The sequence below is a fragment of the Equus asinus genome, chromosome 20 (assembly GCF_041296235.1).
Source record: "Equus asinus isolate D_3611 breed Donkey chromosome 20, EquAss-T2T_v2, whole genome shotgun sequence".
Lineage (NCBI taxonomy): Eukaryota > Metazoa > Chordata > Mammalia > Perissodactyla > Equidae > Equus > Equus asinus.
The window spans coordinates 44,141,045-44,167,205 of record NC_091809.1 but is presented as its reverse complement, the minus strand read 5'-3'; the positions used below and the strand labels follow the sequence as shown (position 1 = coordinate 44,167,205).

Below are 26,161 nucleotides of genomic sequence, written 5' to 3'. Positions count from 1 at the left end.
AAAGTAATTATCCACCCGTTATCTCATGGGTCCTTTAGAGACCCTATAAAGTAGGTGGTGGGAGTGTAATTTCCCATTTTACCAAGAGGAAATGGCAGCCCTGAGAGGATAAGAGACGGGTCCAAGGTCACAGAGCTCTCCACCTTCAATCTCTGCTTTTCGCCCTATGCCAGGCTGAGTCTGAGTGAGGAAGGGCGACTGACTTCTTCCGGGAGAGCTTCTGGGGTGGGGTTGGCTTGGAGCAGCATTTTGGAGGTGAGAGGGCTGTGGATTAATATTAGCGAGAGGCGTGGGAGGCCGTCTTGTTGGGAAAAGATGTGGATGCTGTCCAGGGTGCCTGTGGACAAGGGCTGGAAGGAAGCCTTCAGTGGGGGTGGAGAGAGGAAAGAAAGGACATTCACATTTACTAATCGCGTTACACATAAAATCTCTTGCAATAGCTTTTCAAGGGAGGCATCGTCATCCATGGTTTGTAGTTGTGGAAATAAAGCTCTCAGAGGTTAAGTAACCAGCTTGAGGACACATAATGGCAGCTGGGCTTGGAAGCCAGGGATGTCTGCTCTGGCTCCTGGTGAGGGGCCATTGTTTAGAGGTGGACTGAGGGCTTCAGTCTGAAGTCTACACGGCGGGTAGGGGAAAAAGACTGGGGATTCCTCATGTCTGGCTCATCAGTGCCCAAGAATTGGGAACAGCTTCCCTAGTCGTGTGTCCTGAGTGCTAGCGGGTCCCTGCAGTTGCTGTGCTCCCTGAATGTCCTCCCCTAAAGTCAGGCCAGGGCTGGGCCAGCCGCTGCTCTTCAGTTTATCCCGATGAGTCAGGCCTGGGCCAGGTTTCAAGCCGATGCCAAGCCACCTCAGCTAACCTGCCGTATTGTAAGTGATCACAAACTCCTGGAAGCATCTGCTGATGGTAAATCCTAAAAGTTGAGGACACCTGGGCTGATCCTTTTGCCAAAGGAGACTCTCATTCATTTGTTGTTTGTCCCACTCCCACTGATTTTGCAAAATGTGTGGAGGGGCCCTAGATCCACTCGCATTTCACTTGTCTTCTTCAACATCGTGATGATCATTATAATCACATTTTAAATTTCCTCAAGTACAAACTGTGTGCCAGCTTCTGGGATACATAGAGAAGGCAAATGTAGAGTAGTGGGTAAGAACGGGGTCCTGGAGCCGATGGCCCGGTTCCTCTGCTGACCAGCTGAGTGACCTTAGCAAGCCTAACTCAACCTCTGCATCTTTGGGTTCCATGTCTGCAGGCGGGGAGAATGGGAATCTCTGCCTCACAGTGTTCTTCTGAGGAGCAATGAGTCTGAGATAGTACTTTGCATGTAGTAAATAAACATTCAGTAAATGCTACTTGTTGTCATGAAGTACAATTTCCAGAACTGCGGATTTTGGAGCTTAAAAGAAGCTGAGAGATCATCTAGTCTAATTCTCTCATTTTACAGAATAAGAAACTGAGGCTCAGAGAGATGACTCCCAGAGCTAGTGAACGCTCAGATCCCTGCACCCCAGGTCAGGGCCTGCACCCTCGTATCGCACTACTTGTTGCCAGGGAGACAGGAGAGTTACTCATGCTGCCCAAGTGCATCAGGTCACAAAGGTTCCTTCTCCCTCAAGGAGACCACGGGGCGGAGGTGGCCCCACTCCCCTGCCCAAGCCACCCTGCCACCCTGCACACCTCATGCAATCTACTGGCTGCTGCTGGGAGTTTCTTCCAGCTGGGGAAGTCAGAACATCAGAGGAGCCCCACATCCATTTGTCTTGAGGGGCCTGGAGCGTCATTAGGAGTAATCAGGATCTTGTTGCCCACAGCCGAGAGGAAACCTGTAATTAATCTGGCTGCCCCTCTGATTTCCTCTATCCTCCTCGCCACCAAACATTGTCTGGTGGCTGTCAGCCTCCTCTCCGACCCGCCCTGGAAAATCACGATTAATGATGTAATAGCCCTTTGAGGACGAGAGAGAGACCAGCAGAGGGACTCCTGACAAGTCCAGCGAGGAGAGGCCATTTAGCACAACTGGGTTGGGGAGTCCAGGCAGTGTGTTCACCGCCTGATGCGGTGAGCTGTTGGCAGACGGTGCCCGTCTGTGCGTGTTAACCAGTGCTGGTCAGGAATCAGCAAACTCGATTGAGCTTCTACTCAGGATCGGCACTGCAGCAAGTGTGTCGGGAAGATATGTGCCCAAAAGAGATGTTCCCCTGCCTCCATGAGCTTACAGTCTGGTTAAAGAGAGAGGGCACAAACAAATGCCGAGTTAAATAACCACTTATTCATGCATTGATTCATTCACGCCTTCCACAATGTGTATTCCTAGCTGCCTCGCCCCCAGGCACTGTCCTGGGTGCTGGAAGTGAGCAGCGAAGAAGGCCCTGCCCTGGTGGAGCTTGCATTCAAAATACAGGCGTGAGAGAGAGGGTCAGAGATGTTTAGGGACCTTAGAGCATCTTCTAGCTTGAGGAAGCTGTCCAGTCTTGAGATTCTGAAAAAATGGAAGTTAGGTGCCCCTTCTGGACGAAGTGGGGACATCTGATTTTTGGCGTTTGGGTGAGAAAACATCCTGGGCAGGTCAGTGGTAAAGCAGAGGAGAGACCTCTGAAGCCTTGACTTCCAGGCCAGTGGTCCACAGCACCTCTTTGAAGCACTCACAGGGCTGTGTGATCGGATGCTGCCTGCTGCTGTAGACCGTGAGGGTGGGAGGTTCATGGCAGAACAGCTCATTCCGGGGGTAGAAATTGGACCTGGATTGTTAGTTCCTGTGGGCAAGATCTCTGAATGTAACTCACGAGTATATACTTCCTGCTGACAGAGCCTTTCCCACATATGTGATCTGATTGGATTCTTTCATTATTTCGACAGATATTTTTTGAGTGCCTACTATGTGCCAGCCTGTGCTAGGCACTGGGGACACTGGTGGAAAATTCCGACGTGTTCCCTGCTCTCCTGTGCGCATCACCTTGTGAGGTAGGCATTATATTCCCACGTTCCTGATGAGGTGTGGCTGCTCCAGAGCATTCCCTTAATAAGGTCGCCAGCCAGGTCCACCCTGGCTTCCCTCCAGGTTGGGCCTGAACACTGCACTCATTATGATCCTCATGGCTGCGTAGGGTGTTAAGAACAGCATCCTCAATTGCGTGGGAAATTTCTCTTTTGAAATTCTCTGCCTTCTGAGTTTTCCAAAGTACAAGATTGAGGCCCAGCTCTGTTTTGGCGGGGACGGTCAGAGACCCTTGGAAATCAGAAGCCATACTTGTATATCCACTTTGGACTTCAATTCTGCCAGTGCCTCCACATTCAACTCTAGTTGAAGACGGTGCGTGGGATCTGTGGTTGCGTATGATTAGACTCTCTTGAATTTGACCCCCAGCACCGCTGCTTGAGTTGCGTGACCTTGAATAAGTTACTGAGCCTCTCTGAGCCCCAGCTTCCACAGCTGTGAAATGGCATGCAGTATTATAGGCTTAGTGTAATGGTCATGAATAGTTAATATTTGTCCAGGGCTTACTTCGAGCAGCACAGGACAAGCATCTTATCATTACTCCTGTTAACAATTCTGTGAGGGTACTTTTGTCATCCCCATATTATAAAGGAAGAAGTCAAGGTTTAGAGAAGTTGCCCAAGGTGTACAGCTAGCAAACGTCAGTGCAGGACTCAAACCCATGTTCTTAGCTGTGACCATCAGCCCCAGCCCCAAGCCCAGAAGAAAAGGGCAGTAAGTGTTTTCTTGCCTCTGTTCTCAACGTATATTGCTGTGATCACCCTTTGCTGGATCTACGGCATTATGTCTGGTTGGGTTGTTTGTTTTAACCACAGTGAATACGCAAAACACACAAGCCAAACTGGGAATTTATTTCATATTGGTATAAACTCATAAAATGCCTCTTTGACATCATCCATTCATTTATTCATTCAGTCAGTATTCATAGACAACCTACTATGTGTCAAATAGTGTGCTAGGTGCTTGCCACAGTGGCTGCCATCACAGCTGACGGTTCTGTGGGGCCACAGACAGCATCATCGTAAGCAGGAGGTGTGCCCTAATGGAGAATGTTCCAGGTGTGGTGGTGGCATAGGGAAAGGATAGTAGAAAGCCTTAGAGGGGAGGCAATGCAGTGAGCCTGGAAAAAACAGCTTCCAGGCCATCGGGACGAGACTGCGCTCCACGTGCATGCAGAGGGTGGCGTGCTGGGGGAGGTCGGCGGGTGAGCTCTGCTGGGGTGTCAGATGTGGTGGGTGGGTGGTAGGGACAGGTGAGCAGGAGCCAGGTCATGAAGGGCTCATCTGTTGGAGTGGAGAGTTTGTCCTTGACCCCGATGCTATGGAGAGCTGCGAGAGACTTTGGGGCTGGGGTGTGTCATTATCTAGTTTGCATTTTAGGAAGAGCCTCTGGCCGCTGAGTGGAGAATCAAGTGCAGAGGGAAAGACCAGAGGGAGGGAGACCAAGAAGGCTGCTGTTGCAGAGGCCTGGGGAATTGCTGACAGACAGCTGCATTGAGGAGTGTCAGTGGCAACAGAGACGGTTATGGTGTTTAGGAGGCAGAGCTAGCATGATGTGAGGACTGCTTAGATGTGAGGGTGCAGGGAAGGAGGAATCTAGGGTGACTCTCAGCTTCCTGGCTTGGGTGACTAGTGGATTGTGGTGCCACCTACTAAGAGGGAGAATGTAGGAGGAGAAGCAGATGGTAGGAGCATGGAGAGCATGCCTCCTCTTTAGGACGAAGTGTGTCTGAATGCTGTGTGACATCCAGGTGGATGGAGATCTCAGGAGGCAGCTATAGAAGAGGGAGTGTTGTACCCTGGAGATGCTGATCTGGAAGCCACACCTCGCAGGTGGTAGTAAACCATGGGTGGAGGTGAAACTCCCCAGAGAGGGATCATGTTAGTAGGAAGGGGGTCTTGGTGCTATGTCTACAGGAGAATTTCTTTTTTATCCCTAAATTACTAAAATATTTTAGTTAATGGTGGCTTCACTGTTAGGGTGTAAGAACAGATTCATCTAAACATTAAAATGAAAATAATACCTCAAATTTCTTTGTGTTTTTTGATAAAGAATCTGAAAGCTTCATCTTTCTGCTCTCATATGCAGTTAGGCTATACAAGAACAGCGGGTGGAGTCAGAGACCTGGTTAGCCCTGGCTTTGCCTCGTAACAGCTGTGTGACCTTGAGCTATGCCCTTCATCTTTCTTGAGCTCAGCTTCCTCATCAGTAATAGAAATTATTCTGTGGATTAAATAAGATAAAGACTGTGGAAAGAATCTCACAAACCATTGAGCCTTACAAACATTTACCATGATGGTTCTTTTTAGTCCTGTAAGGTTTGGGAGGAGATTATTTCTCATCGTCGTGCCCAGGGTCACACAGCTGAGGCCCACGAGCAGCCCAGGACCTCAGCCATTGGTGTCCTTACATGTGGTCTCCAGGATCAGCCAGACTTTGGGGCCGTGAATGACGAAAGTCAGGCCTGCACGAACTGAGTGTAGTTCTGTCATCAAACAAAATTTACACAGGCTAATCTGACACCTATTTAGCCGTCTGCATAATAATTATCACGCAGTGTGCTGATCGGGCATAAATGGGAGGCATTTGACATGAATGATTATATTTAGCATTACTTTTATATAACCTAACCAGATTTTTACAGTTCTTTCCTCTTTGACAGTTCATTCATTTATCCGCTCAACAAATATTTATTGAGGCTATAATATATGCCAGGCATTGTTCTGGACCCTGAGGAGACAGACAGACAAGATTTCTGCCTCCTGCCCCACCTCTGTTGAGCTTGCATTCCAGTGGGGGACAGACAATCAATGAATAATCGACTTTTCCATCACAAGTAAGAATGTCAAGCTTCCCTAGAGACTGTGTTGGCTGTCATCTGTCCTCTCCCAGCACCTGTGAATTCAAGGACAAGGCTTCTGGGCCTGATTTGCCAATAGCAGAGTTGTCTTCACCCCAATCCTTTACCTTGTATTTTCGTCTGACCCCCTGGAGCAGGCGATGACTTGAGGCCTTCCATTCATTGAACAAATATATATTGTGCACCTGTTGTGTGTAAGCAGATGCTGGGGATATGACAGTAAACTGGAATCAGTCCTGGCCCCTAAGAAGCCACACTGGTCCCAGGAGTAGACACATAAATGAGCAGCAACAGAGGGGAAAGTGCTGCTGTTGGAGCCACTGGCGGCTGCTGTGATGGCGCGTGGAGAGGTGCCTGGTTCTGATGCATGGCAGGGGTGGGGGAAAGGAGCATACTTCAGGCAGAGGGGGCACAGCGTGCAGGGAAGCTGCAAGGTGCTGGGTGTGGCCAGGACATTGAGGGTGTGTAGGGAGTAGGGGCATGTCATTGGATAAAACTTCTACTGGAGTGTAACACACAGGCAGAAAAGTGAAGATAATCTTAAGTATTCAGCTCAGGGAGTTTTCACAAATGGAACACACTTGTGTTATCAGCACCCAGAGTAAGAAACAGGACATCGCCAGCACCCCCAGAACACCCTGCATGTCCCCTTCCAGTCACTACCCACCCCCAGGGGTAACCACTAACTGGACATCTAAGAGCACAGAATAGTTTTGTCTGTTTTTATACTTACGTAGGTAGAGTCATACTGTCCCTACTCTTTTCGCCTGGTTTCTTTCACTCTTCATTAAGTCTGTGAGATTCATCCATTCAGCTGTGTGTAGTTGTTGACTGTTCATTTTCATTTTCATATGACATTCCATTGTGTGAATATGCACTGTACTTTTCCATTCTGCCGTTGGACATCTGGGTGGTTTCCAGTCTAGGGAAATCCAAAGACTGCTGCTCTGAACATTCTGGTACGTCTTTGGTGAGCACGTGCATGCATTCCTATGGGAGATATGCCCATTGTGGAGTTGCTGGATCATTAGCATATGTATAAATCTCTAGGAGACTAGGTTTCAAAACAGTTATACCCATTTACACTGCTACTGACCCTGTACGAGAGTTCCAGTTGCTCCACATCTTTGCCAACACTTGATATTGTCTCTCTCTCTCTCTTTCTTTTAATCATTCTGAGTATAGTGGTATCTTATTGTGGTTTAAAATTGCATTTTCCTCATGCCCAATGAAGCTGAGCACCTTTTCAGATGTTTATAGCCTTTGGATATCGTCGTTAGTAAAGTGTCTGTTCTGATCTTTTGCCCATTTTTCTATTGGATCTGTCTAGGGAGGGAGGAGGAATCATTTTAATACTTCTCTCCTAACCAAGGGTGACCCCAGATTAGCATATGCAGGTGCTCACCAGCCTCACTTACCCCAGTGATGGGGTGGAGCTGGCAGCCTACAGACTCTTGTCTCAGGGTGTCAGAGAGGTCTCAGGGAGGGGACAACACCCGTGCTGCCTTAGGGAGAGGCAGCATCCTAGAAGGTTCTGGCTTTGACACCAGGGGCCCACCCCAGGAGGGAGAGGGGCTGATGGAGGAAGGATGGGGAGGGGGCCGTTTTCAGCCGGTGGCAGGAACAGATGTGGAAACCAGCTGATGACCTGGGATGTGAGCTTCTGCCCTCAGTGTTTGCTGGGAATAGACTTCTCCCATCTGGGCCAGGGAGGAACTTACATTTGGCCTTTAGGCCAGGCCCTGAGCATGGCAGCTTCTATGTCATCTTAGTCCTCAGTTCAACTCCACCCGGCAGGTGGTGTTATGCCAGGTTTACCTGCAAGGAAACTGAGCTGAGTGACTAAGAGAAGCCTTGATGAAGGCCCCCCAAGCTGGCACATGGCCGAGCTGGACTTGAACCCAGCCCCTTCCCCCCTCCACTCCCCAGGGAGTAGTGCATGCCATGTGTCTGGGGCAATGGCATAATCTTCCCGTCTCTTCCTCTTCTGCTTACCCATGGCTCCTGCTCCTTAAGAGCAGATGAAGGTTTTCATTCCCAATTAGAAATTTTTAAAAAGTGGAACCCCATGAATCATTCGATCACAGTTACACCAGCCTGCCCCCGTTTGATGAGGGGGATGGAGTTAGAACCTGAGCCTGAACACGGGGAGGAAGGACAGAGGCCTGGAGTCAGCCTGGAACTCTCCCACGGGCACTGCGAGCAGCACTGTGGAGGGATTGCTGGCCCTCCCCATAGAGGCTTTCTGGGTAGTGGCTCGGTCACTGGGCTGGATGGGTGGCTACTGAGCAGGGGCATAGGACTCATGTGCTCCCACCACTCTCTCACAGAGTTATGTCATGCCCAGACCAGCAGAGGGCTCCATGAGGATTTATAGAAGATGCCCCGCGTCTCGGGGCCTTTGGTGCTGCTTCCTGCGTGGCTCGTGATGGTGGCCTGCAGCCCACACTCCCTGAGGATCGGTAAGTGCTGCTTGTACAGCATCCTGGAGGCAGCCCACTCTCTGGATACCCTAGATGTCCACAGGGGACATATGCCCTCCCTGAGTTCGGCTGGGCCAGGGCTGGTGGGGGGAGGGGTGGCAGCTGACAGGCTCAGAGCTCTGATCTGGTCAACCTGCCAGCTCCCCTTGTGATGAGAATAAAGATGCTGATAAGTCCCTGTTGCAGTTGCGGCTGACTCAGCCTAGGACATTAAGGGCCATCTGTTAGGTGAAGAAAGAGGGTGGAAATGGATCTTGGTGAACCTGGCCTGCTTGGCGGGCTGTTGACGTGGGGTCTGCTTGCCCTGGCCTGGTCTGGAGAGGGAGGGTGGGGTCACTTCAGTGACATGTGTTCTGACTGCTCTGTCCCTTGTCCTTGTTGCTGTGGGGGGTACCTGCTCCAGGTGTGGGCAAACAATGCTGCCACCTGCCCTGTCAGCACCCCCATGCCAGGAGGGAGGCTTGGCTCCACCCGGGGTCCAGGGCTTCCTGGGAAATCAAGTGCCTCTTCCCCCCAAGACTGAGCGAGGCTCATTAGCTACAGGCTGAGGCCCTGCTGATCTGGGTCCTAGGGACACAGCCCCAGCCGCAGGAACAAGGAAACAGTCTAGTCCAGCAGACTCCATGTGATGGCCCAGGACAGACGTGTGGCGTTGGGGATCAGGGGTGTCTTCATATGTATGGAGGAAGGGGGTCAGTGTGGATAGATGGGTGGGGCACAGCAGTGAGAAATCCAGGCGGTGAGTTGTTGGTCACAAGAAGGCCTGTCCAACAGCAGGACCCCCAGGGCAAGGCTAGGCAATAGCCCCAGAGGGACTCAAAGAGCAGCAGGTTATCCAGACAGGTACCCAGCTGAGGCCCCTCTTCCCAGACTAGGGTGGGGAGGGGGGAAAGTGAATTCTATGAACAAGACAGGAGCCTAGGTCCTAAGCTGAACCTGAAATGGTTAGAGACTGGATTAGAAGGAAGATGTCATGATGCCGAGTCCCAGGGAATTGGCTTAAAGCTCCCCATTCCCTCCACTTGCCACCAGGATGGGTCCTAAGGTCCTAGAGACTGGCACGCTGCTGGTGGTCAGGAGGCCAGGATGGGCTGAGACTAGCCAGAAACTGAGACCCTGGCTAGGTCAGGCATCGCAGGCCGGAGGCCGAGCTGCAGGTCTCAAGCCCTGTTGTTACCTCGGGGGCACGGTTCTCCCTGCATATGCAGCGGTGGCTGATTGGAATAGAAACTCGGAAAGGTGACTCAGTTCTCCCCCTAGCGCTGCCCTGGGCTCACCACTCTGCATGCTTAAAAAACAGCAGCATTAAAAACAAGATGTTCCCTCCCTCTTCCCCATTCATGCCTACTGAAACTTCAAAACCTAATTCAATTCTGCTTAGCAGCAATACAAAACGGTTCATATCCTTAAGATGCTTAATTTATAAGATGCCTACAGTTATTCACCATTCGCCTCGAGGTTTTCTGCCCCTCTGAATGAGTGGATAAAGCAGTAACCCATCAATTCCCATTTGTGGCTAATGGGAAGCGGAAAGGGATCGAGCCAGAATCGGCAGTGCCTCATGGCCTCGGCTCTCCTGACACTTGTTCTCCGGGAGGGAAGCAGAAAGTGGAGCTGACAGATCTCTTTCTTGGCTGCTACACTGACAACAGAGGGCTTCAAAGGGACCCCTCATGCTCCCGTGCCCACTCTTGGAGCATTGGTTGTCCAGTTCTGTCAAGACTCTGCTGGTCCTCAGTTTTGGTTCATGCCAGGCCACTTCCAGCCGATTTCCAGCCAGGCGCCCTGCTGGCTGGCAAGGTCAAACGGGGCCTCATCTCCTGCAGATAGCGCGAAGCAGAGTTAAGCCAACAAAGAGAAAGAAAAGAAGTGAAGAATGAAAACAGCAATGCTGGGACCTGTTTTCCTGTCTCCTTGGTTATCCTGGGAGCCAGGACCTTTCTAAAAGTCTCCTGATCCTTCTGGATGGAAAGGTGCTGATTACATGGGCTCCAGAGAGGACCTGGAGTAGGGCAGGGGTGGGAAGAGAACTAGGTCACCGAAACTCAGGGAGCTGCACTGAGCAGCAGGCAACGTGGCACACAGATGGGTTGTACTGCCGTTGATGGGGCTGGGGTCTCCAGAGTCCTCCAGGAGCTCCCGGGAAAAGGAGGGGCCGCTGCTCCTCCTCCCTTCCCAGGGGCTCCTTCCCCCTGAATTTGTTTTTTTCTGGGATTTCTCCCAACTCCCAAGCCTCAGAATAGATGGCTGTGAGAGTGAGGCTGCATGAAGGGACCAGGGATCTCAGAGATAAATTACTCCTCCCACTCCATCCTCAGCCCTACTTGTTCGTTGGTGACAATATGGATGTTTGTAAAGAGGCGGCCGAACCCATTACCCTGCCTTGGGACTGCTGTTTTTCATTCAACGGAAGCGCAGGGCGGGAGATACGGCCAAACTGTCTATTACAGTGTCTGGTGCTTACCCCCCAAATGAGGTTTTGGGTAAGAGAAAAGGATGTTATTTATGACTGTGAGGCTGCCTGCATAAATTCCCCAAACTCTCACACATATGTCAGCCCCCTTCAGTCATCTGTCTTCTGGAAATGTCTTTTGATTTTGCTTCTGTCCCTCTGGGTCCTCTGAGTGATGACTGTGGGAGCTGCAAGTTAATAAATGCTCTCAGAAGACCCCACCCCGTCTCTACAGCCCTCCATTACTTAAAGGGATCATCGTAAGGTCTTAGAGCCATAAAGGAGTCTAAGGATCCCGTTTTCCACCCTGCTCCTCTCACAGATGAGGAAGGACGCCCGAAGAGGGCAGTGATTTGGCCAATGTCACATAGCAAGTAGGTGGCTGTGCTGGTGGCAGTCAGCACTAGAGCCCAGATCCTTGACTCCTGTTGCAGTGCTCTCCTTGCTGCCCACCAATGGGCTCCCTTGGCCACTGGGGAAGCAGACTCACCTTCAACAGTATGTGGGGGTCATGGTCTCTTGTAGTTTTCTCCCATCCTGTTTCTGATACTAGCAAACGTTACCCTTGCCCCGAACACATTAAAAACTGAAGAAGTATTTACCAGCTGAATGAATGCTAGGCTTTCCAGCCTGCCTCCCGTTACTCCTTCCCTGGCTCCTTATTTCTGCCCCACTGAACTCCTCACTGTCCCAAATATACCAGGAGGTTTCCTCCAAGCTTTAGTCATCCCCTCCTGTGTCTGTAGAGCTCTTCCTCCCCTTCCATCTTCTCTGCCTGGAAAACTCCTCCTCCTCCTCCACTGGCATAGTTGGCTTAAACAGCTCTTCCTCTGAGAAGTCCTTTCCCAACATCACCCTGTCCTCATAGGGAGAAATCCTCTTTTTCTTACCTTTCTCCCATTGCCTTGCTGCTTACACCTGTTCCAGCACTTCCCAGGCTGTGCTCTAATTATTACGGCATTTTCTGACCAGACTCTGAATTCCATGGGAGAGCAGCCAGCTCCCACAGGGCCCTTCCTCAAGCATGTCGCTCAAACCTAGTGAGTGTAATGGGTGGATGAATCCGTGGCCTTCGCAAGACCTGATTCCCCAGGAGCATGTTTGGTATCATCGCTTTAAAGTTCTTTCTTCTGGTCATACCTCTGCTTACAGAAGGAGACTTATTGGAGGAGGTGGAAGGGAAAGGAGAAAGAGGAGAAGGAGGAAATGTCCATCTATCTGTCTTACTTAAAAGGGAGAACAGGAATGGGCTGAAGATCCTGACTGGGTTCTAATGGTAAATCACTGATTCCATTACTCATTCATTAATTCATTCAACAGGTGTTTACTGAGTGCTATTTATGAGGCTGGAGAGTTTAAATAACTCCTCTGAGGCCACATAGATACTGAAATTCAAACCTGTCTGTCTCCAAAGCTGCCTCTTCCTGCTTTGCTCTGCTCAGCTAGTGGACCCCTGGAGACATTTGGGCTATCCCATTATCACGGCAGTCATATTAAATATATTGTGTTCTGTCTGGTAAAGGAATTGAAAGATGGAATCATTATTGCTTATATAGTCTCTTACTTTTCTTTGATTCCTTTACCTCCAAATAATTTCCTAAGGGCACAGACAAAGCCCATCTGACAGGTGAGGAAACTGAGGCCTGGGGATTTGAGAGGCTTACTCCTGGTGGTACAGAAGTCCTGATCAATGTGGGTGGCGCTAGACAGATCAGCAGGTTACTGCAGAAATTGAATCTCTTTTTTGTTTAAGGTTTCCCCGTGTGGTGAAGCAGCAAGAGCATGGATTTATTTGACACGCTGCCTTGCGAGGACCCCCAAGCACTTTACAGCTACCATTTTTTGACTTAGTTGGTTTCCCCCAATGAGCCGCAAGTCCTGTGGAGAGAATCTTCAACATAGAACATTCAAATGGGATAAAGATGCAGATAATAAGAGAATTAGGGGAGGCACAAGGGGAGAATAAAAACCACTGGTTTCTTACCCTGTTCTGCTGCGTATTAAATATATCTGACACACTGAGATCCAAATACACCAACTAAATTCTGTGCCCTGTGGAGGATTCACCATGGGGGGTTCTGAGTGGTGGCTCCACTTCATAATGTTACATGATGTGCTTTATGAAATCTTGATGGGCATGTAAGTTTTCATCTCTTTTCCAAATTGAGACACCTGTATAAGCCATCAATTGGTCTCTCACATTAGCGACAAATAGAAATTGATGGCTTTCTCCTTCATCTGTCACCCAGAGAGGGAGTATAGAAAGATTTCTGGGAGACACATCTCTCCTCTGGTAAACACCTGAGGGAGTCTCTCTTTCTTATTCTGTCTGTCTTCCTGGGTCTAGCACAGTGCCTGGCCCATAGTCCTGCTTAGTAAATGTTTGCTAGGTGAATTCTCTAATAGCAAGTTTTGAACCTTGAGATAACCTGTTAGTTTTCAAATTTCTCTTCCCCCAGATATTGATCGGTGCTCAAAAATGCCAACCAATTTTATTTAATAAGTGTAGAAAATATGTGATTTGGAGAGTAAATATTTTGCCAGGAAAAAAAAGTCCGAGTGTGTGTCTGCTCAAGGCTGTCTCTCGTCTCCTCCCTGCCCACCTCCCCCAGCTCACCTCCGGCACGTCTTTAGGGAGAATGAGGGAGGCTCAGCTGCAGGCGGACAGGCCTCCAGGCCACTGTGCTGTGTGGAGTCACTCAGTCCACGATGTCGTCATCCGTCTTCACCTGTGGCTTGGTCTTCTTCCAGGAGCACCACGCAGCATGCTTTCAAGACATTTATCTTCTCTCTCAACTTTTCTCAGAACCTATTTGTGATCTACAGTCTTAGGCTGTAGTCTCTTCTGCTGAGAAGTGAGGGATGAATTAGGCCTAGATGCTCCGTTTTACGGATAAGAAAAACTGGGGTCCCAGTAAGGCAAAATGAACTGGTAAAGGTCCCTCTGGCAGTGCCAGGATTCCTGACTCCCAACTGCCTGGTGACATTTGTGGCGTGGTTTGCACTTGTTCTTACACACGTGTTCATTCAATTTCCCCAACAGCCTGTGGGGCTGGTAGAAGTAAGCACACCTTAGGGAGAAGAGCCTGAGGTTCACAGAGTTTGTGACCTGCCCGAGCTCATACGGAAGGGAGTGGTAGCCTCAAAGGGCGGAGAGGAGAGAGCATCTCCCAGGCGGGGGCCAAGGAGTCAACCGAGTATCAGAAGACAGTGTGGTGACAGAGTCCTGAAGAGCCTGTTGACGGTATGTTATTGATGGGTGAGGACTAAAAGCCACCAGTGTGTAATGCCCAGGACCTTATGAAATCAGGCCAAGCTAGAGAACACACAAGTAATGGCAACAAATGTTGTGTTTTCTTAAATGTGCCGTGATTGATCTCTGGGAGGAAACTGGGAAAAGTTCCAGTGGCAGGGGTATCTAAGTGAAGGGATGGGGCTGTTGCCCCGAAACTCAAGTCCTCGATAATAGAGCAGATTTCCAAATGAGTTCGGTATGTGGCTGCCTGTGTTCATTGGTGCTGCCATGGCCTGGTTCCCCGGGGCTCTCGTTTTGCCCCACCGCACATGTGATGGCCTGGCGGTATCTGCTGCCCTGCTCGATGGAGCCCTGCCTGGCAGAGATACATGTGGTGTCGGGACAACAGTCATGGAGAGATTTTTGTCAGAATTTCAAAAACCTGTTTCCAGCTCCGTGTTTACAGAAGTCTTGGGAGGAGAATGAGTCATTAGCAAGCTCTTTTTTTTTTGGTGGTGCAGGGTGGGGTGGGGGGAAGTGGAAATTATGGAGAGAGACTTTGGTTTGGTGTAAAAAAAACATTTACCAGACAGATGGAATGGGCTGTTTTGGATACTGAGGTCCCCACAGCTGGAGGTGACCACAGATAGGTTGGACAGGGATTTCAGCATCAAGTGGGTGTTGGACTATTACTTCTAAGACCCCTTTCAACCTGGGATTCTGTGATAGACTATTTTAGCCTTTGATCTGTTCTCATACTCTCATAGGGAGACATTCTGTTGTTACTGTGTCCTCATTAACAACCATTTATAAGAGCTTAGAATTGAGGCACCCTCCTGCCTAATTTAAGCCATGACCCCATTTGGCTCCAATTGCTTGGATAAGTCAGATAAGACCTGAAGCCCTAGTGAGTCTTTTTGCCTTGTTGGCGTAGACCTGTCCGGGTGTTTCTTTTCTCCCTGTGGCCACTGATGGAGGAGTCAGAGAAGTGCGGGCAATGATGGGAGCTGCTGCCACGTCTCAGCCGAGTGCCTGAGTGTGTGTGAGCCTGAGTGGGTGGGACGCACACGTGTGCATCGGCAGAGCCCGCACATCCCACTCACAGCCTCGCAGCTCAGCTGCAGGCAAGACAGCGGTCACAGTGAGCGCTCATTAGACTGGATGAGCAGCCACACGTTCCATATCGGGTGGACGGGGGCTGGGCCTTGGCTGCTGGGAGCCCTGGGCGGCAGGAGGCTGCAGACAGCTGTCGGGCCGCCCAGCAGCTTCTCTGTGTCTTGTTGGTGTGTGTTTCTTCCTATCAAGCTGAGTTATGGGCCCATCAGCTTGTGGTGGCCCGGGTGGGCGAGGCCTATTAATCCCATACCGATGAGGAGTGTTGTGGAGAGAGAAGAGAGCCCAGACCAGTCAGGGCTCAGCATGTGCATGGATGGCATGCGCAGTCCCCTGGTCGGGCAGACAGTGCCACTGTGCCAGACATGGGGGGCACTGCAGCCCTGACTGGGGCTCCATGGTCTTGAGGCTTTCTATTAGCATGCCTCCCTTCAAAGCAGAGATTCCCTGTCCTGAACCTTTCTCCCAGGGCTACACGTTAGCCACAGCCCTCTCAGCTCCTCTCACTCCCTGTGTCCCTTCTGAGGAAACCAACATAATTGGGGGTGAGTGGCCATCTGGGACAGCCCACCATAGGGTGCCTCATGTGTCTCCCTCTTCTCTCAGTCCTTCTGCCCTGACTCATCCAGTGTCTTACATGGTTATTCGAAGTTGATGGGGGTCTGGAGAGGAAGGGAAAAATGAGCCAGAAGTGTTATGAGTAGCACTGGGGTTAGCTTCAGAAGGTTCCAGCAGAGTGTAGAGGTTGACACCAGAGCACAGGCTCTGACCAGACTGCCTGGGTTTGGATCTGAGCTCCGCCCTTTACTAGTTGTATGACCTTGGGCAAGAACTTAACTTCTTAGAGCTTGAATTTCTTCATCTATCACATGAGATCAGAGTTGTCCCTACCTCACATTTTTGTGAGAATTCAGTAAGTTGCTACATGGAAAGCACTAGGACAGCATCAGGCAGGTAGTGAATGCTATGGGAGTGATGTCTGTTAAGAATAGCACCCTTGGGCTGCCCTGTCTCCTTCTCGAAGCCTGCCCCTGCCTGGAGCACTCTTCCACCAAATGCTGTCTCTCCCCATCTCCTAAATCCTGCTTTAAATTCACCTCTTTTTAGGAGCTGAGAATCCCCACCTGGTTTGGAAAGCTCTTACTTCCAGAATTCTTAGCGTGCAGGAGGTGTGCATGCTCACAGTCACGCACTCGTTGCACTGTCTTCATAGGTACATGACCACCTGGTTTTCGCAAATATTTAAAAATCCTTATTTGAATTCCATCTGCCCCACAAGCCTAAGAACATCCTGAGAGATTGAACTTTGTCTTCCCTACCTTCACAGTGTTGTGGGCTTTTCACAGTGGGGAAATGGTCCCAGGTCCTGGTAATGGTCTGAATGATCTCCCATCTTAAAAACCTGCCTTAGCCCCGCATCCCTCTTCAGCTAATCTCCTATTTCTCTCCTTCCCTTTACAGTGAAACTCTGCAAAAGAGCTGCCTATTCAAGCTGTCTCCATTTCCTCTCCTGTCTTCCCCTATCAGTAGGACTCCCTCCCATCAGAATTTCACCCCCACTCCTGATGCCCACATTGCTAAATCCAGTCCTCTGTCCCCAGGCCTCATTTTACTGGCAGCGTTTGACATAGTCTTTCACTCCCCCTTCCTTGACACACTTCTCTCTTTTGGCTTCTGGGTCAGACTCCTTCGCTACCTCACTGGCTTCTTCCTCTCAATCTCCTTTGCTGATTCCTTCTCAGCAATCCGACCTCTGAATATGGATGTGCCCTGGAGTTCTGTCCTTAGACCTCTTCTCTCTCCACACCTGCTCCTTGGTGACCTCATCAGTCTCATGGCTTTATATGCTTATGTCTCTCTCATCTTCTCCCAGCTCTGACCTCTCCCCATAACTCCAGACTCATATACGCCTACCCGTCACCCCCACGTGGACATCTAAGAGGAACGAAAACTCTACATGTCCACAGTCAAGCTGGTGATGCCCCTCCACCCCGAGCCTGCTTCTATCCTGTCTCCCCCATTTCGTGCATGGTAATGCCATTCGATCTCTTTGGACTTAGGCCCCAACCCTGGGAGTCGTGCTTGATCTGTCTTTTCTGACACCCCACGTCCTCTCCATCAGCAAATCCCGTTTGCTCTTCCTTCCAAGTGTATCCAGAACCCCACCACTTCCTACCACCTCAGCCGTTGTTTTCCTGTTCCAAGTTGGTATTATGTCTCACCCTGATACCTGCAAAGCTTTCCTAGTAGTTTCTCTGCTTCTCTCTTGTCCTCTCACTTTGATTCTCAAAATGGCAGCAAGAATGATTCTTTTAAAATGTAAGTTGGGTTGTGTCAGTCCTCTGCTCAACCCTCCCAATGCCTTCTCATTTCCTCTCACGTCAGAGCGAAGGGGGGTCCTGACAGTGTCCCACAGGGCCCTCTGGGAGCTGCCCCAGCCTCCTGTTACTTTTCCTTCTCATCTCTCACCACTCTGCCGCTTACTCACCCCACAGCAGCCCCAGCCCCACTAGCTTCTTGCTTTTCCTCCTCAGGCCCTTGTACTTGCTGTTCTCTCTGCCTAGAGCACTCTTCACCTGGACACCTGCATAGTTCGCTCTTTCACGTCCTGCAGGTCGTGCCCTGCCTGGCAACTCTCCCTCTCCCTCCTCCTTGCTTTATTCTTTCTATGGCGCTCATCACCATCTGACAGACTGGTCCTGTTTGTCTGAGTCCTCCCATCGGGAACAGCCCTTTGTTTTGTTCTCTGCTGTTTCCCCACATGTCAGATAGTGCCTGGTATACAATAGGTGCTCACTAAATATCTACTGAATGAGTAAATAATGCAGACCCAAGGGAAGTCCCAAAGGAGCTTCAAATTTGAAAGCTATTGGAAGGCAGGGACCATGATGGTCTCACTTGACACGAAAGCCATTCTTACCAAGGGCTCCTTGCTGAAGACTGTGCAGTGGCCCTGCTGGCCTCCTGTTCCCAAGTTCTCTGATCCCTGTAGCAGGCCCCCTTGTAGCAAATCCTGGGGCTAATCTTGATCCCATTCTCAGGCAGCCCAAGCCAGCAGTTTAATGACTCAGCATCAGAATGAGTCTTGGCTGCTGGTCTTGCTTTGTCTCTCAGATCCAGACACCAGGCTCTTGACTTATAAACCTCCCCCACCTGTGTGGCCACTGCAGTGCCCAAGTCTGTCTTTTCCTCAAATCTGAAACCTCACTTATATTCTGACTGCTCCAGAGCTCCCCTGGGACTCTGGTCAGGTCTTGCTCGTCTCAGTCTTCTGAGAGCCTAGAGACCGGAATCTGGACCCAGCCTCCCTGCTGGGACCCTGCCACCTGCTTCCAGCTCTTTCCTGAAGCTGCCACTGTTGGCCAGGGTACCTGCCTGTTGTCTTCCAGCAGACTTTCTCAATGTTGTTCCCTGGCTGTCTGCTTGTACTTAGATTCCTAAAATCTTCATGGTGGCAGGGACCCCAGTATAACCCATTTCACCATTGAATAGTTCTGACCATTGGTTTTTCTTCCTATTGAGGCAAAATCTGTCTTTCTTTGCCTTATACCTACTGTCCTAGGTCTGCCTGTCCCTCAGGAGCATACAGAACAGGTCCAGTGCTCTTCCCTGTGGTGGCATCTCTGAGATCTGAGGCTCTGTCATTTCATGGCCCCTAGCATCTTCTTTCTTCTAGAGATTCATCATTAGTGCCTTTGACTGTTCTTTCCTTCTCAGCATTTGGAGTCTGCTTGTCATCCTGGTCACCCTCCTCTGAATGGTTTTTTTCCTCCTTCCCGGTTAGGATGTGGTCACCCTGATCACAGGCAGGCACCCCCCTCATCTGCTTCTGGTCCCCCACAGGCACCTGCTCCAGTCTGGTGGGGTCTGGTCTCCAGGTTCTGAGCCCCTTGTTGGACTCATTCCCATGAAGCCCTGGCTGCTCTTTGAAAGCCTGCAGCAGTTTGCCCAACATCTAAAGACACCTGTGTTAAAGAGCTGGGTGCTAGGAGGTTCCCTAAGTTGTGTCACCCCTGTGGCTTCTTCCAAGCTGTGCTTTCCCCATCCTTTATAGCACTTGGTCTTTCAAGCAGGGAGTGACACAGGCAGGGGAGGGAATGCCACTTTGCTGGCAACACTCATAAATTTCCCCCAGTGGCAGGGATCTAACAACATGAGACTTTGAGCTTTCAGCTCACAGATGAAAGAACAGGGATTTTCCCAGAGATGACAGAAAAGGGAAGCTTACAGCCCTGGGGGCCTCAGCAGGAAGCACTGCTACGGAGTTGATCCAAACAGGCACCAACCTCCAGCCTATGCTGAAGCTGGCTTGCAGTAGAGGGCCCCAAACCTGGGCAGGCCCCCGGAAGTCTCAGGCCAGCAGGCTGGGAAGAAGGAGAGCTTTCCAAAGGCCATCAGAAAGAATTGTCCTTGTACTCCCTGGAGCTCTTGGCGTTTCTGAAACTAAAGGGACCTTTATCTGGAAATGGTGATTGAATGCTAAATTTCTCCTTTAGAACCAATTTGGAAAACCTAGAGGCAAAAGGAATTAAGTTTGTTAAATAAAAATAAGTGGGGTTGGCAGAGATGAAATGCGGTGTCAATGAGTGAAAGTATCCATGGATGGCCCCCTTTGGAGCGCTTTCTGAATTTAATCAACATCTTCCTCATCTGCCCCCAGGAATTATCTCCCAGAGAGCAATATTGGCTCCTGGGGAGGTTGCCCCCCTACCCCGAGCAGAGGAGACAGGACCACTCTCTCCTGGAGGGCTGCTGCTGTTGGCTTGTCATTGCAGCCCGTGAGGGCTCCCTTTTCGGTCTTGAGTGAGTGCCCGTCTTGCCATGAAGTCATCAGGATGGTTACCTGGGGGAGCTTGGAATTCACGTTCAAATCTTCCTATCCTAGGCATCGTGCAACAAGTTGGCCCTGGATTCACAATTTGTGGGTACGAATCTCTCTTACTAGCCATCTTCCTTTAGGCAAATTACTGAGCCTTTCTCACCTTCTATTTCTCATCTATAAACTAGAGATAACAGTTTACCATAAGGGTTATTGTATTAATTGAGAGGAGATACATAAAACACCATGCACAGCATGTGGCATCTAGTGATATTTAATAAACATTAGTTTCTTTCCTTTTGTTTCTTTTAAAAAATAGTAAGTTGCTCAGCATTTCTGGAAGGCATAATTCTGGATGGCCTCCTAGGATGCTAGAATGGTGATGGGCTTTATTGACATACACACTTGGAACTGAATTATAGTTTTACCATGTGACCTTGGGCAAATTACTTGGCCTCTGTTTTCTACTATAAAATGGGGATAATAATACTCCTGCTATATGATTGTTGAGGTTTTCGTGTGGTAACATAGGCAAAATGGCTAGCACGGTGCCTGATAATTAGTAGGAGGTCAATAAATAATAGTTATTGTCAGCACTTCTACCATAATTATTATTACTATAGTTTCTATTGCTGCCTTAACAAGTTACTGTAAATTTAGCAGCTTAAACAAGACAAATTTATTATCATATATATATATAGTCTATAAGTCAGAAGTCCATCATGGATCTTGCTGGGCTAAAACTAAGATATCGATAGGGCTGTGATCCCTTCTGGAAGCTCTAGGAGAGAACCCATTTTATGCTCATTTGGGTTGTTGGCAGAATTCACTTCCTTGCAGTTATGAAATCAAGGTTCCCATTTTACTGCTGGCTGTCAGCTGAGGCCATCCCCGGCTTCTAGAGTCTGCTGCATCCCTTGGCTCGCGGCCCCCTTCCTCTATCCTCAAAGCTTCTGGTCAAGTCATTCTCACATCATTGCTCACTGCCTTCAGCCAGAAAAGGCTCTCCAATTTCAAGGATTCATGAGATTAGATTGAGCCTACCAGGATGATCTCCCTACCTCAAGGTCTGGAACCTCAATCACATCTGCCAAGTCCCTTTTGCCATGGAAGGTAACACATTCGCAAGTTCCGGGCATTAGGGCATGGACATTTTTGGGAGCCATCATTCTGCTCTTCTGTTTGGATGACCTCCCAGAGGGGAGGCTGAGCTGCTTGAAAACCTTCTCGTGAGTAGAGCCTTATGCAGGGGACTGTGCACACACTTGGAAACCGTCCCCAGTCCCATCCTTGGCCTGAGTTGCCTGACTCCTGTTACGGTCGACTGTTTTGCATGAGAACCAAGCAGCCCAGAGCACAGAAGCTAGTATGTTTCCTCAATGGGTAGAGGGAACGTGACACCTTGGCCATATTACTGTGACTGAGACTGTGCCACAAGGGGAGAGAGAGCCGAGAAGGGGCTGTGTAACAGGAAGCACTTCATCATGTTGATTTAGTAATTTCGCCACGATAACATGTGAGGGCTCTAACCGAGGAACCTACAAGCTGAATGTTATCTGAGGCTCTGTCACGTGGGCTTTGCCAGCTTGGCTTAGAGTGATGTGTTTATTTCCTGCCAGGGCGCCTAGAGAGAATAATGTTCCCCAGAGTCCCAGCAGACTGTCTCTTACTCTGCCTGTCATCCTTCCGGAAAGGGACTGATCCTCTTGTGCTTTAAGAAACCACGTGATATAGGAAGGTATGGCTATGAGCTAGGAATTAGGGGACCTGGGCTCTAAAGCTGCTCCAATCCGTGTGTCTGTCTCCTGTCACTTATTTAATGCTGACAGTGCCCTGCAGAGGGCTAGGCTCTGTGGGAAATACAGGAAATAGCATATTTTGTTGTTAATGTTCTAAATAAGAAAAGGCAGGACTCTGGGCCCCGAGGGAACTTCAGGGCAGTACAAAGCTGGGCAGCAGGAAGCGCCCAAGGCTCAGCTCCAGAGTTCGGCAATGGTGACTGTGGTGGTCCAGGGACCGCAGGCACATAGCATTTTGGGCTTCTTTGTCTCTTCTTGACATATCTCCTGTTTCCTAATGAAAGGGCGGTGGACCATCACTTTAAAGGGCTATGTCACGGGAGATGGAATGACATTCATGTTTAGTGAGCACCTGACATGTGCCCATCACTTTCTGTAAATGATATAATTTAAGTTTTTACAACACTCTCCAGAGGTAGGTTTGATGGTGTCTGGTATTTACATATGGAAACGGAGGCTAAGAAGGAGAGACTAAGGTCACTCATGTGCAACAATGGGAGACCCTGGATTTGAACCCAGATTTCTTTTGCTCCAACCCTCTGCTCTGTCGGCCACACGAGGCACCTCCCTTTCTTGCCTCTGCTGTGCTCCCCTCTGTGGAACCCCTGGGAGAGGTGTGGGGAGAAGGTGGCCGAAGACCCCGGGGACACCTCCGTTTCCTTAGAGAAGCAGAAGGCGGCCGCTGCACCTGTGCCCTCCTCACTGTCCCCTGTCCCCAGAGCTTTCCTCTCAGACATTTGAGAGAGACATTCGCTTAAAATTGAACCACGGGAGGAGCTCTGAAGACACCTTTAGGCTAAAAATAAGAGCAGAGGCTGCACCGCTCAGAAGGGACGAGCCTGCACACTGCCTTTATTTATAGCCACTTATTTATTAGGTTCCAAATGATGTTTAACCAGGAATCATATGGCAGTGATCTTTGATTACTTATGCAGCTAATGGCTGAACATATATTATTATTGCTATTTATTCAGCCTTGTTAAAAGTACCGGGTGTTTCTCTCCCAGGAAGGCACCAAGGAAAGACACTCTCACCAAGGAGAGTCCCTGCCTTCTAAGGCCCCAGGGGAAGGAGAAGAGAGGGTGGCTTGGCAGGTGGTCCTAAAGGCCAGGTGAGGGGCTTTGCCAAGAGATTTTTTTAAAAAGGGGCAATCCTTGCAAATAGAGGGAGTGGTGGGGGGAGTGGGAGAGAACACCCTAGAAGGGAAAGAAGAGTTGGAGGGAAGAGTTGGGGTTTTTGGAGCCAGGAATATCTAGCCTTGTAGTGATAGCAACATTTATTGAGTATTTACTATGTGCCAGGGACTATGCTGTTCAAATTATTTAATCCTATCATCATGTCCATTTTATAGATGAGAAAGCTGAGGCTGAGAGAAGTGAAATAACTTCTCCAAGGTCACACAGCTGGTATGAGGCTGGAGCTGGCACTGAAGTCCAAGCCTTGTCTGCCTTTGGAGACCATTGGCCCATTATGCTGCTCCGCCCCACTTCAAATCAGTGCCCTCCTCCTCTTCTGGCTAAGCTTGATTTTTTTAAGTAAACTGCCCAGGAAAAGAATGGGCACCTTGTTGGCCCCGAGCCCAGGAAAGAGTGTGGTTACTAGAGTTCTCTGCTTCCCCTCTGCTCCCCTGCAGTGCTTTCCATCCCGCTCAGGATGGGCTGTCAGCAGACCTGAGGACATGGTCCACCCACCTAATACAAACCTGGATCAGGCCCCTTGGGGTGGGTTCCAGGATGTGGAGTGAAGGTTCCTCAGATGATGAGACCTCCCTGCTAAGCCCCGGAGTGGGGCAGCCAGGGCTGCTGAAGGTGGAAGACAGTGGTGGGAGGCTTGGGCACTTCAGGTCCTGGTGCCTGAGGATGGCAAGCCAAGGCATCTCCACCCCGGACCTCTGAGCAGAGCAGGACCCTCCTCGCAGGGCACATTTGTCTCGCTGAGCCTCCCCATGCCCACTGCAGCCGTGTGAAGCCCCTGGGTACTCTCCCTCCACCTCTCACTTCCTCAGTCTTGTCTTTCTAGAAGAAAGCTCAAACTCCTTTCCAGGGCCCCCGAAGACTTCCTTCGCAGGCGGGCTTTGGACTATCTAGATGACGTCATCTTTCAGCATCACTCCCCCATCCCCATCCCGGCCCCAGAAACACTCACTGGCATCACCCTGCCCTCTCAACACTTGAGTCCCCACTCGTCCTTGCCTGTCAGATTTCTGGGCCTTTGTCCCTCTGCCTGCAAAACTCACCTTCTCACCTTGCCCACCCAGCAGAGTATTATTCAAGGCCTTGCTGATGTGTGACCTTCTCCTCCGAGAAAACTTCCCTGACCGTCCTTTCTGTCCCCACTCACAGGACACGCTCCCTCTCAGTACTCTTGTTCCACGTATGGCAGCTCTACCTCACAGTGTAGTGACGTGAGTTGCTTAGGCTTTGGATTCTCTGAGGGAAAGACCACATCTTCATACCTGTCACTCCCCCTGGCCTTGCGTTCAGCAGGTGTTCCACAAATAGTGGTTGAACGAATGAATGAATGACTCATTCTTATCCTGGGCTGCTGTGGAGAAGGGACCATGTACCCACTGGCTTTGAAACCGGAGACAATGGGGCAAGAAACAGGGACTAAATGAGCTAAGTTACACATCCTGAAATAGAACAGCAAAGAGCCTGGAACATTCTGGTTGGCGAAGGAGGGAAGCTGTTAGCTGGCTGTTGGGCTCCAAGTTTGGAGGGGAGGAGAAAGAGACCCGGACGGGCCACCAAAGGAGGACTTCAGGGGCATCCTCCCAGTGTCCCTCACCTCCCTGTGACACCAACATGCAGTCTCTGGCCTTTTCAGTTAAAGCAGAATACACTGTGGGAAGCTTTGACCTTTAGAAGGACTGTGTGTGCTTGTTCCAGCATCACAGGGGCCCCTGCCCTGCTTGGCTCTGATGCTCGACTCCCTCCTGGGGAGGTGCCACCCCACAGTGGCGTGGGCCGGCCTCGGGCCTTTTCACCTTGCACCCCATCTGTCTGAGCCCTTCCCTTCATCTCTGTAGACACAGCCAGTGGCTGCCTGGAGTTTGGCCCGATGCCAGGGGACTTGAAGAAGGACCTCAGACGGTGGCAGGAAAGGATCTGGTTGGAGGAAGAGTAGAGAGGGATTGGGGGAAGGCAGGAACAGTGATTGGAGAAGCTCAGGGCTCAGCAGGGAAGCCCAGGAGGAGAAAGAGTCCTGGGCTCTGTGAATTGTTGACTCTTCAGGGGTCCTGTCACCTCTCTGGGCCTCCGTTCCTCATGCCGTGGTCTCCGAGGTCCCATCCAGCTTGGGACTCTGTGTTTCTGTGGAGTTCCTCTCTCTCAAGGCTGCAACAGAACCATTTTTAGCCTCCTCATGGTCCTCCTCCTCCATGGTTTTCTCTTCCCACCCTCTCCTCCCTCTGCCCCTCTAAGTATTTACTGTCCACCTGGGTCTCGATTATCCCCTGATTAAGTGCCATTTAGCTGTTGGCTGCCTGTTCACTCAGTTTTATAGACACATTCAGGGAGGCACAGAGGCCAAGGCCTGATTTTGGAGAGGGAGGGTAATGAGAACAGAGAGCTGTGGTGGCCCACTTAGATCGGATTTTAATAAAGTTTCCAGCTAACCTAAATCATTGGCGTCACAGGCGGCCCAGCGACTGCTGGGTGTATGGGTCAGCCCGACGCCGCCCCCCCAGGCAGGGCAGGCAAGGAAGCAGAACTGGGACAGAGGATGTGGAGATGGGGAGCCCTGTTGGAGAGGAAGTGTGGTCTCCAGCAGAGGACCCTCCTTGACGGCAAGGGTAGGGCTGTTGCAAAGTGCTTGAGGTAAAGACTCTCCGAGGGAAGCCAATGCCTGCTCTTTCAGCAGCTGTTAATTAGTTGCAGATGATGAGATAATTCATAAAAATTAGCAGTGATTTCCTTCATTGTGTTAATATTACCGGGCAATAAAACTGCTGTTAAGGATGACTTTTCTCTGCATCCAAGAGCAGGATGTCAAGGAAAGAACAGGCCTCAGCAGGGGTAGAGGGAAGAAAAAGGAAAACAGAACTGGGGAGAGAATGACAGGGGGAGTGATTTCCAAGCTTTGGCTGGAGTCATCGGAAAGAAGTCAAATTGAAATGCAAATCCTAGTGTCTCTCTGAGCTCTGGCTGGGAAGAATTGCATTTGGTGGTGTCACCTTGGCGCTGATGGGCAGGCAGCCGGCGAGGGGAGGGCTTCCCCCTGGCTGCTCAGTGGAAGGAAGGATGGTGACAACTGGAGGCCCTGGCTTCAGCTTTGGCCCTGAGCAGGGAATTGGCTGGGCCCACAGGGAAATTCTCTGGAGAGGGGACACACTTGCTTTTGAGGCCTATGAAGCATGATCTGGCCTTGACCCCCTCAGCCTGCATGTCCTAAAGCTTTT

The 26,161-nt window shown here is 50.2% G+C and overlaps 1 protein-coding gene across 8 annotated transcripts in view; it reads left to right on the top strand.

Annotated features, from left to right (window-relative positions):
- The window catches only part of GRIK4 (glutamate ionotropic receptor kainate type subunit 4), a 411,821-nt gene that overhangs the window by 115,085 nt on the left and 270,575 nt on the right, over positions 1 to 26,161 (top strand). For 4 of the 8 annotated variants that reach the window (XM_070490071.1, XM_070490068.1, XM_070490070.1 and 1 more), the window contains exons 2-3: positions 2,863 to 2,967; positions 8,192 to 8,323. In XM_070490071.1, the coding sequence (XP_070346172.1) occupies positions 8,242 to 8,323 (82 nt within the window). In that variant the 5' untranslated portion in view covers positions 2,863 to 2,967; positions 8,192 to 8,241. The remainder of the gene's footprint in view (positions 1 to 2,862; positions 2,968 to 8,191; positions 8,324 to 26,161) is intronic. The other 4 variants (XM_070490069.1, XM_044752710.2, XM_044752707.2 and 1 more) reach the window with 1 other exon arrangement.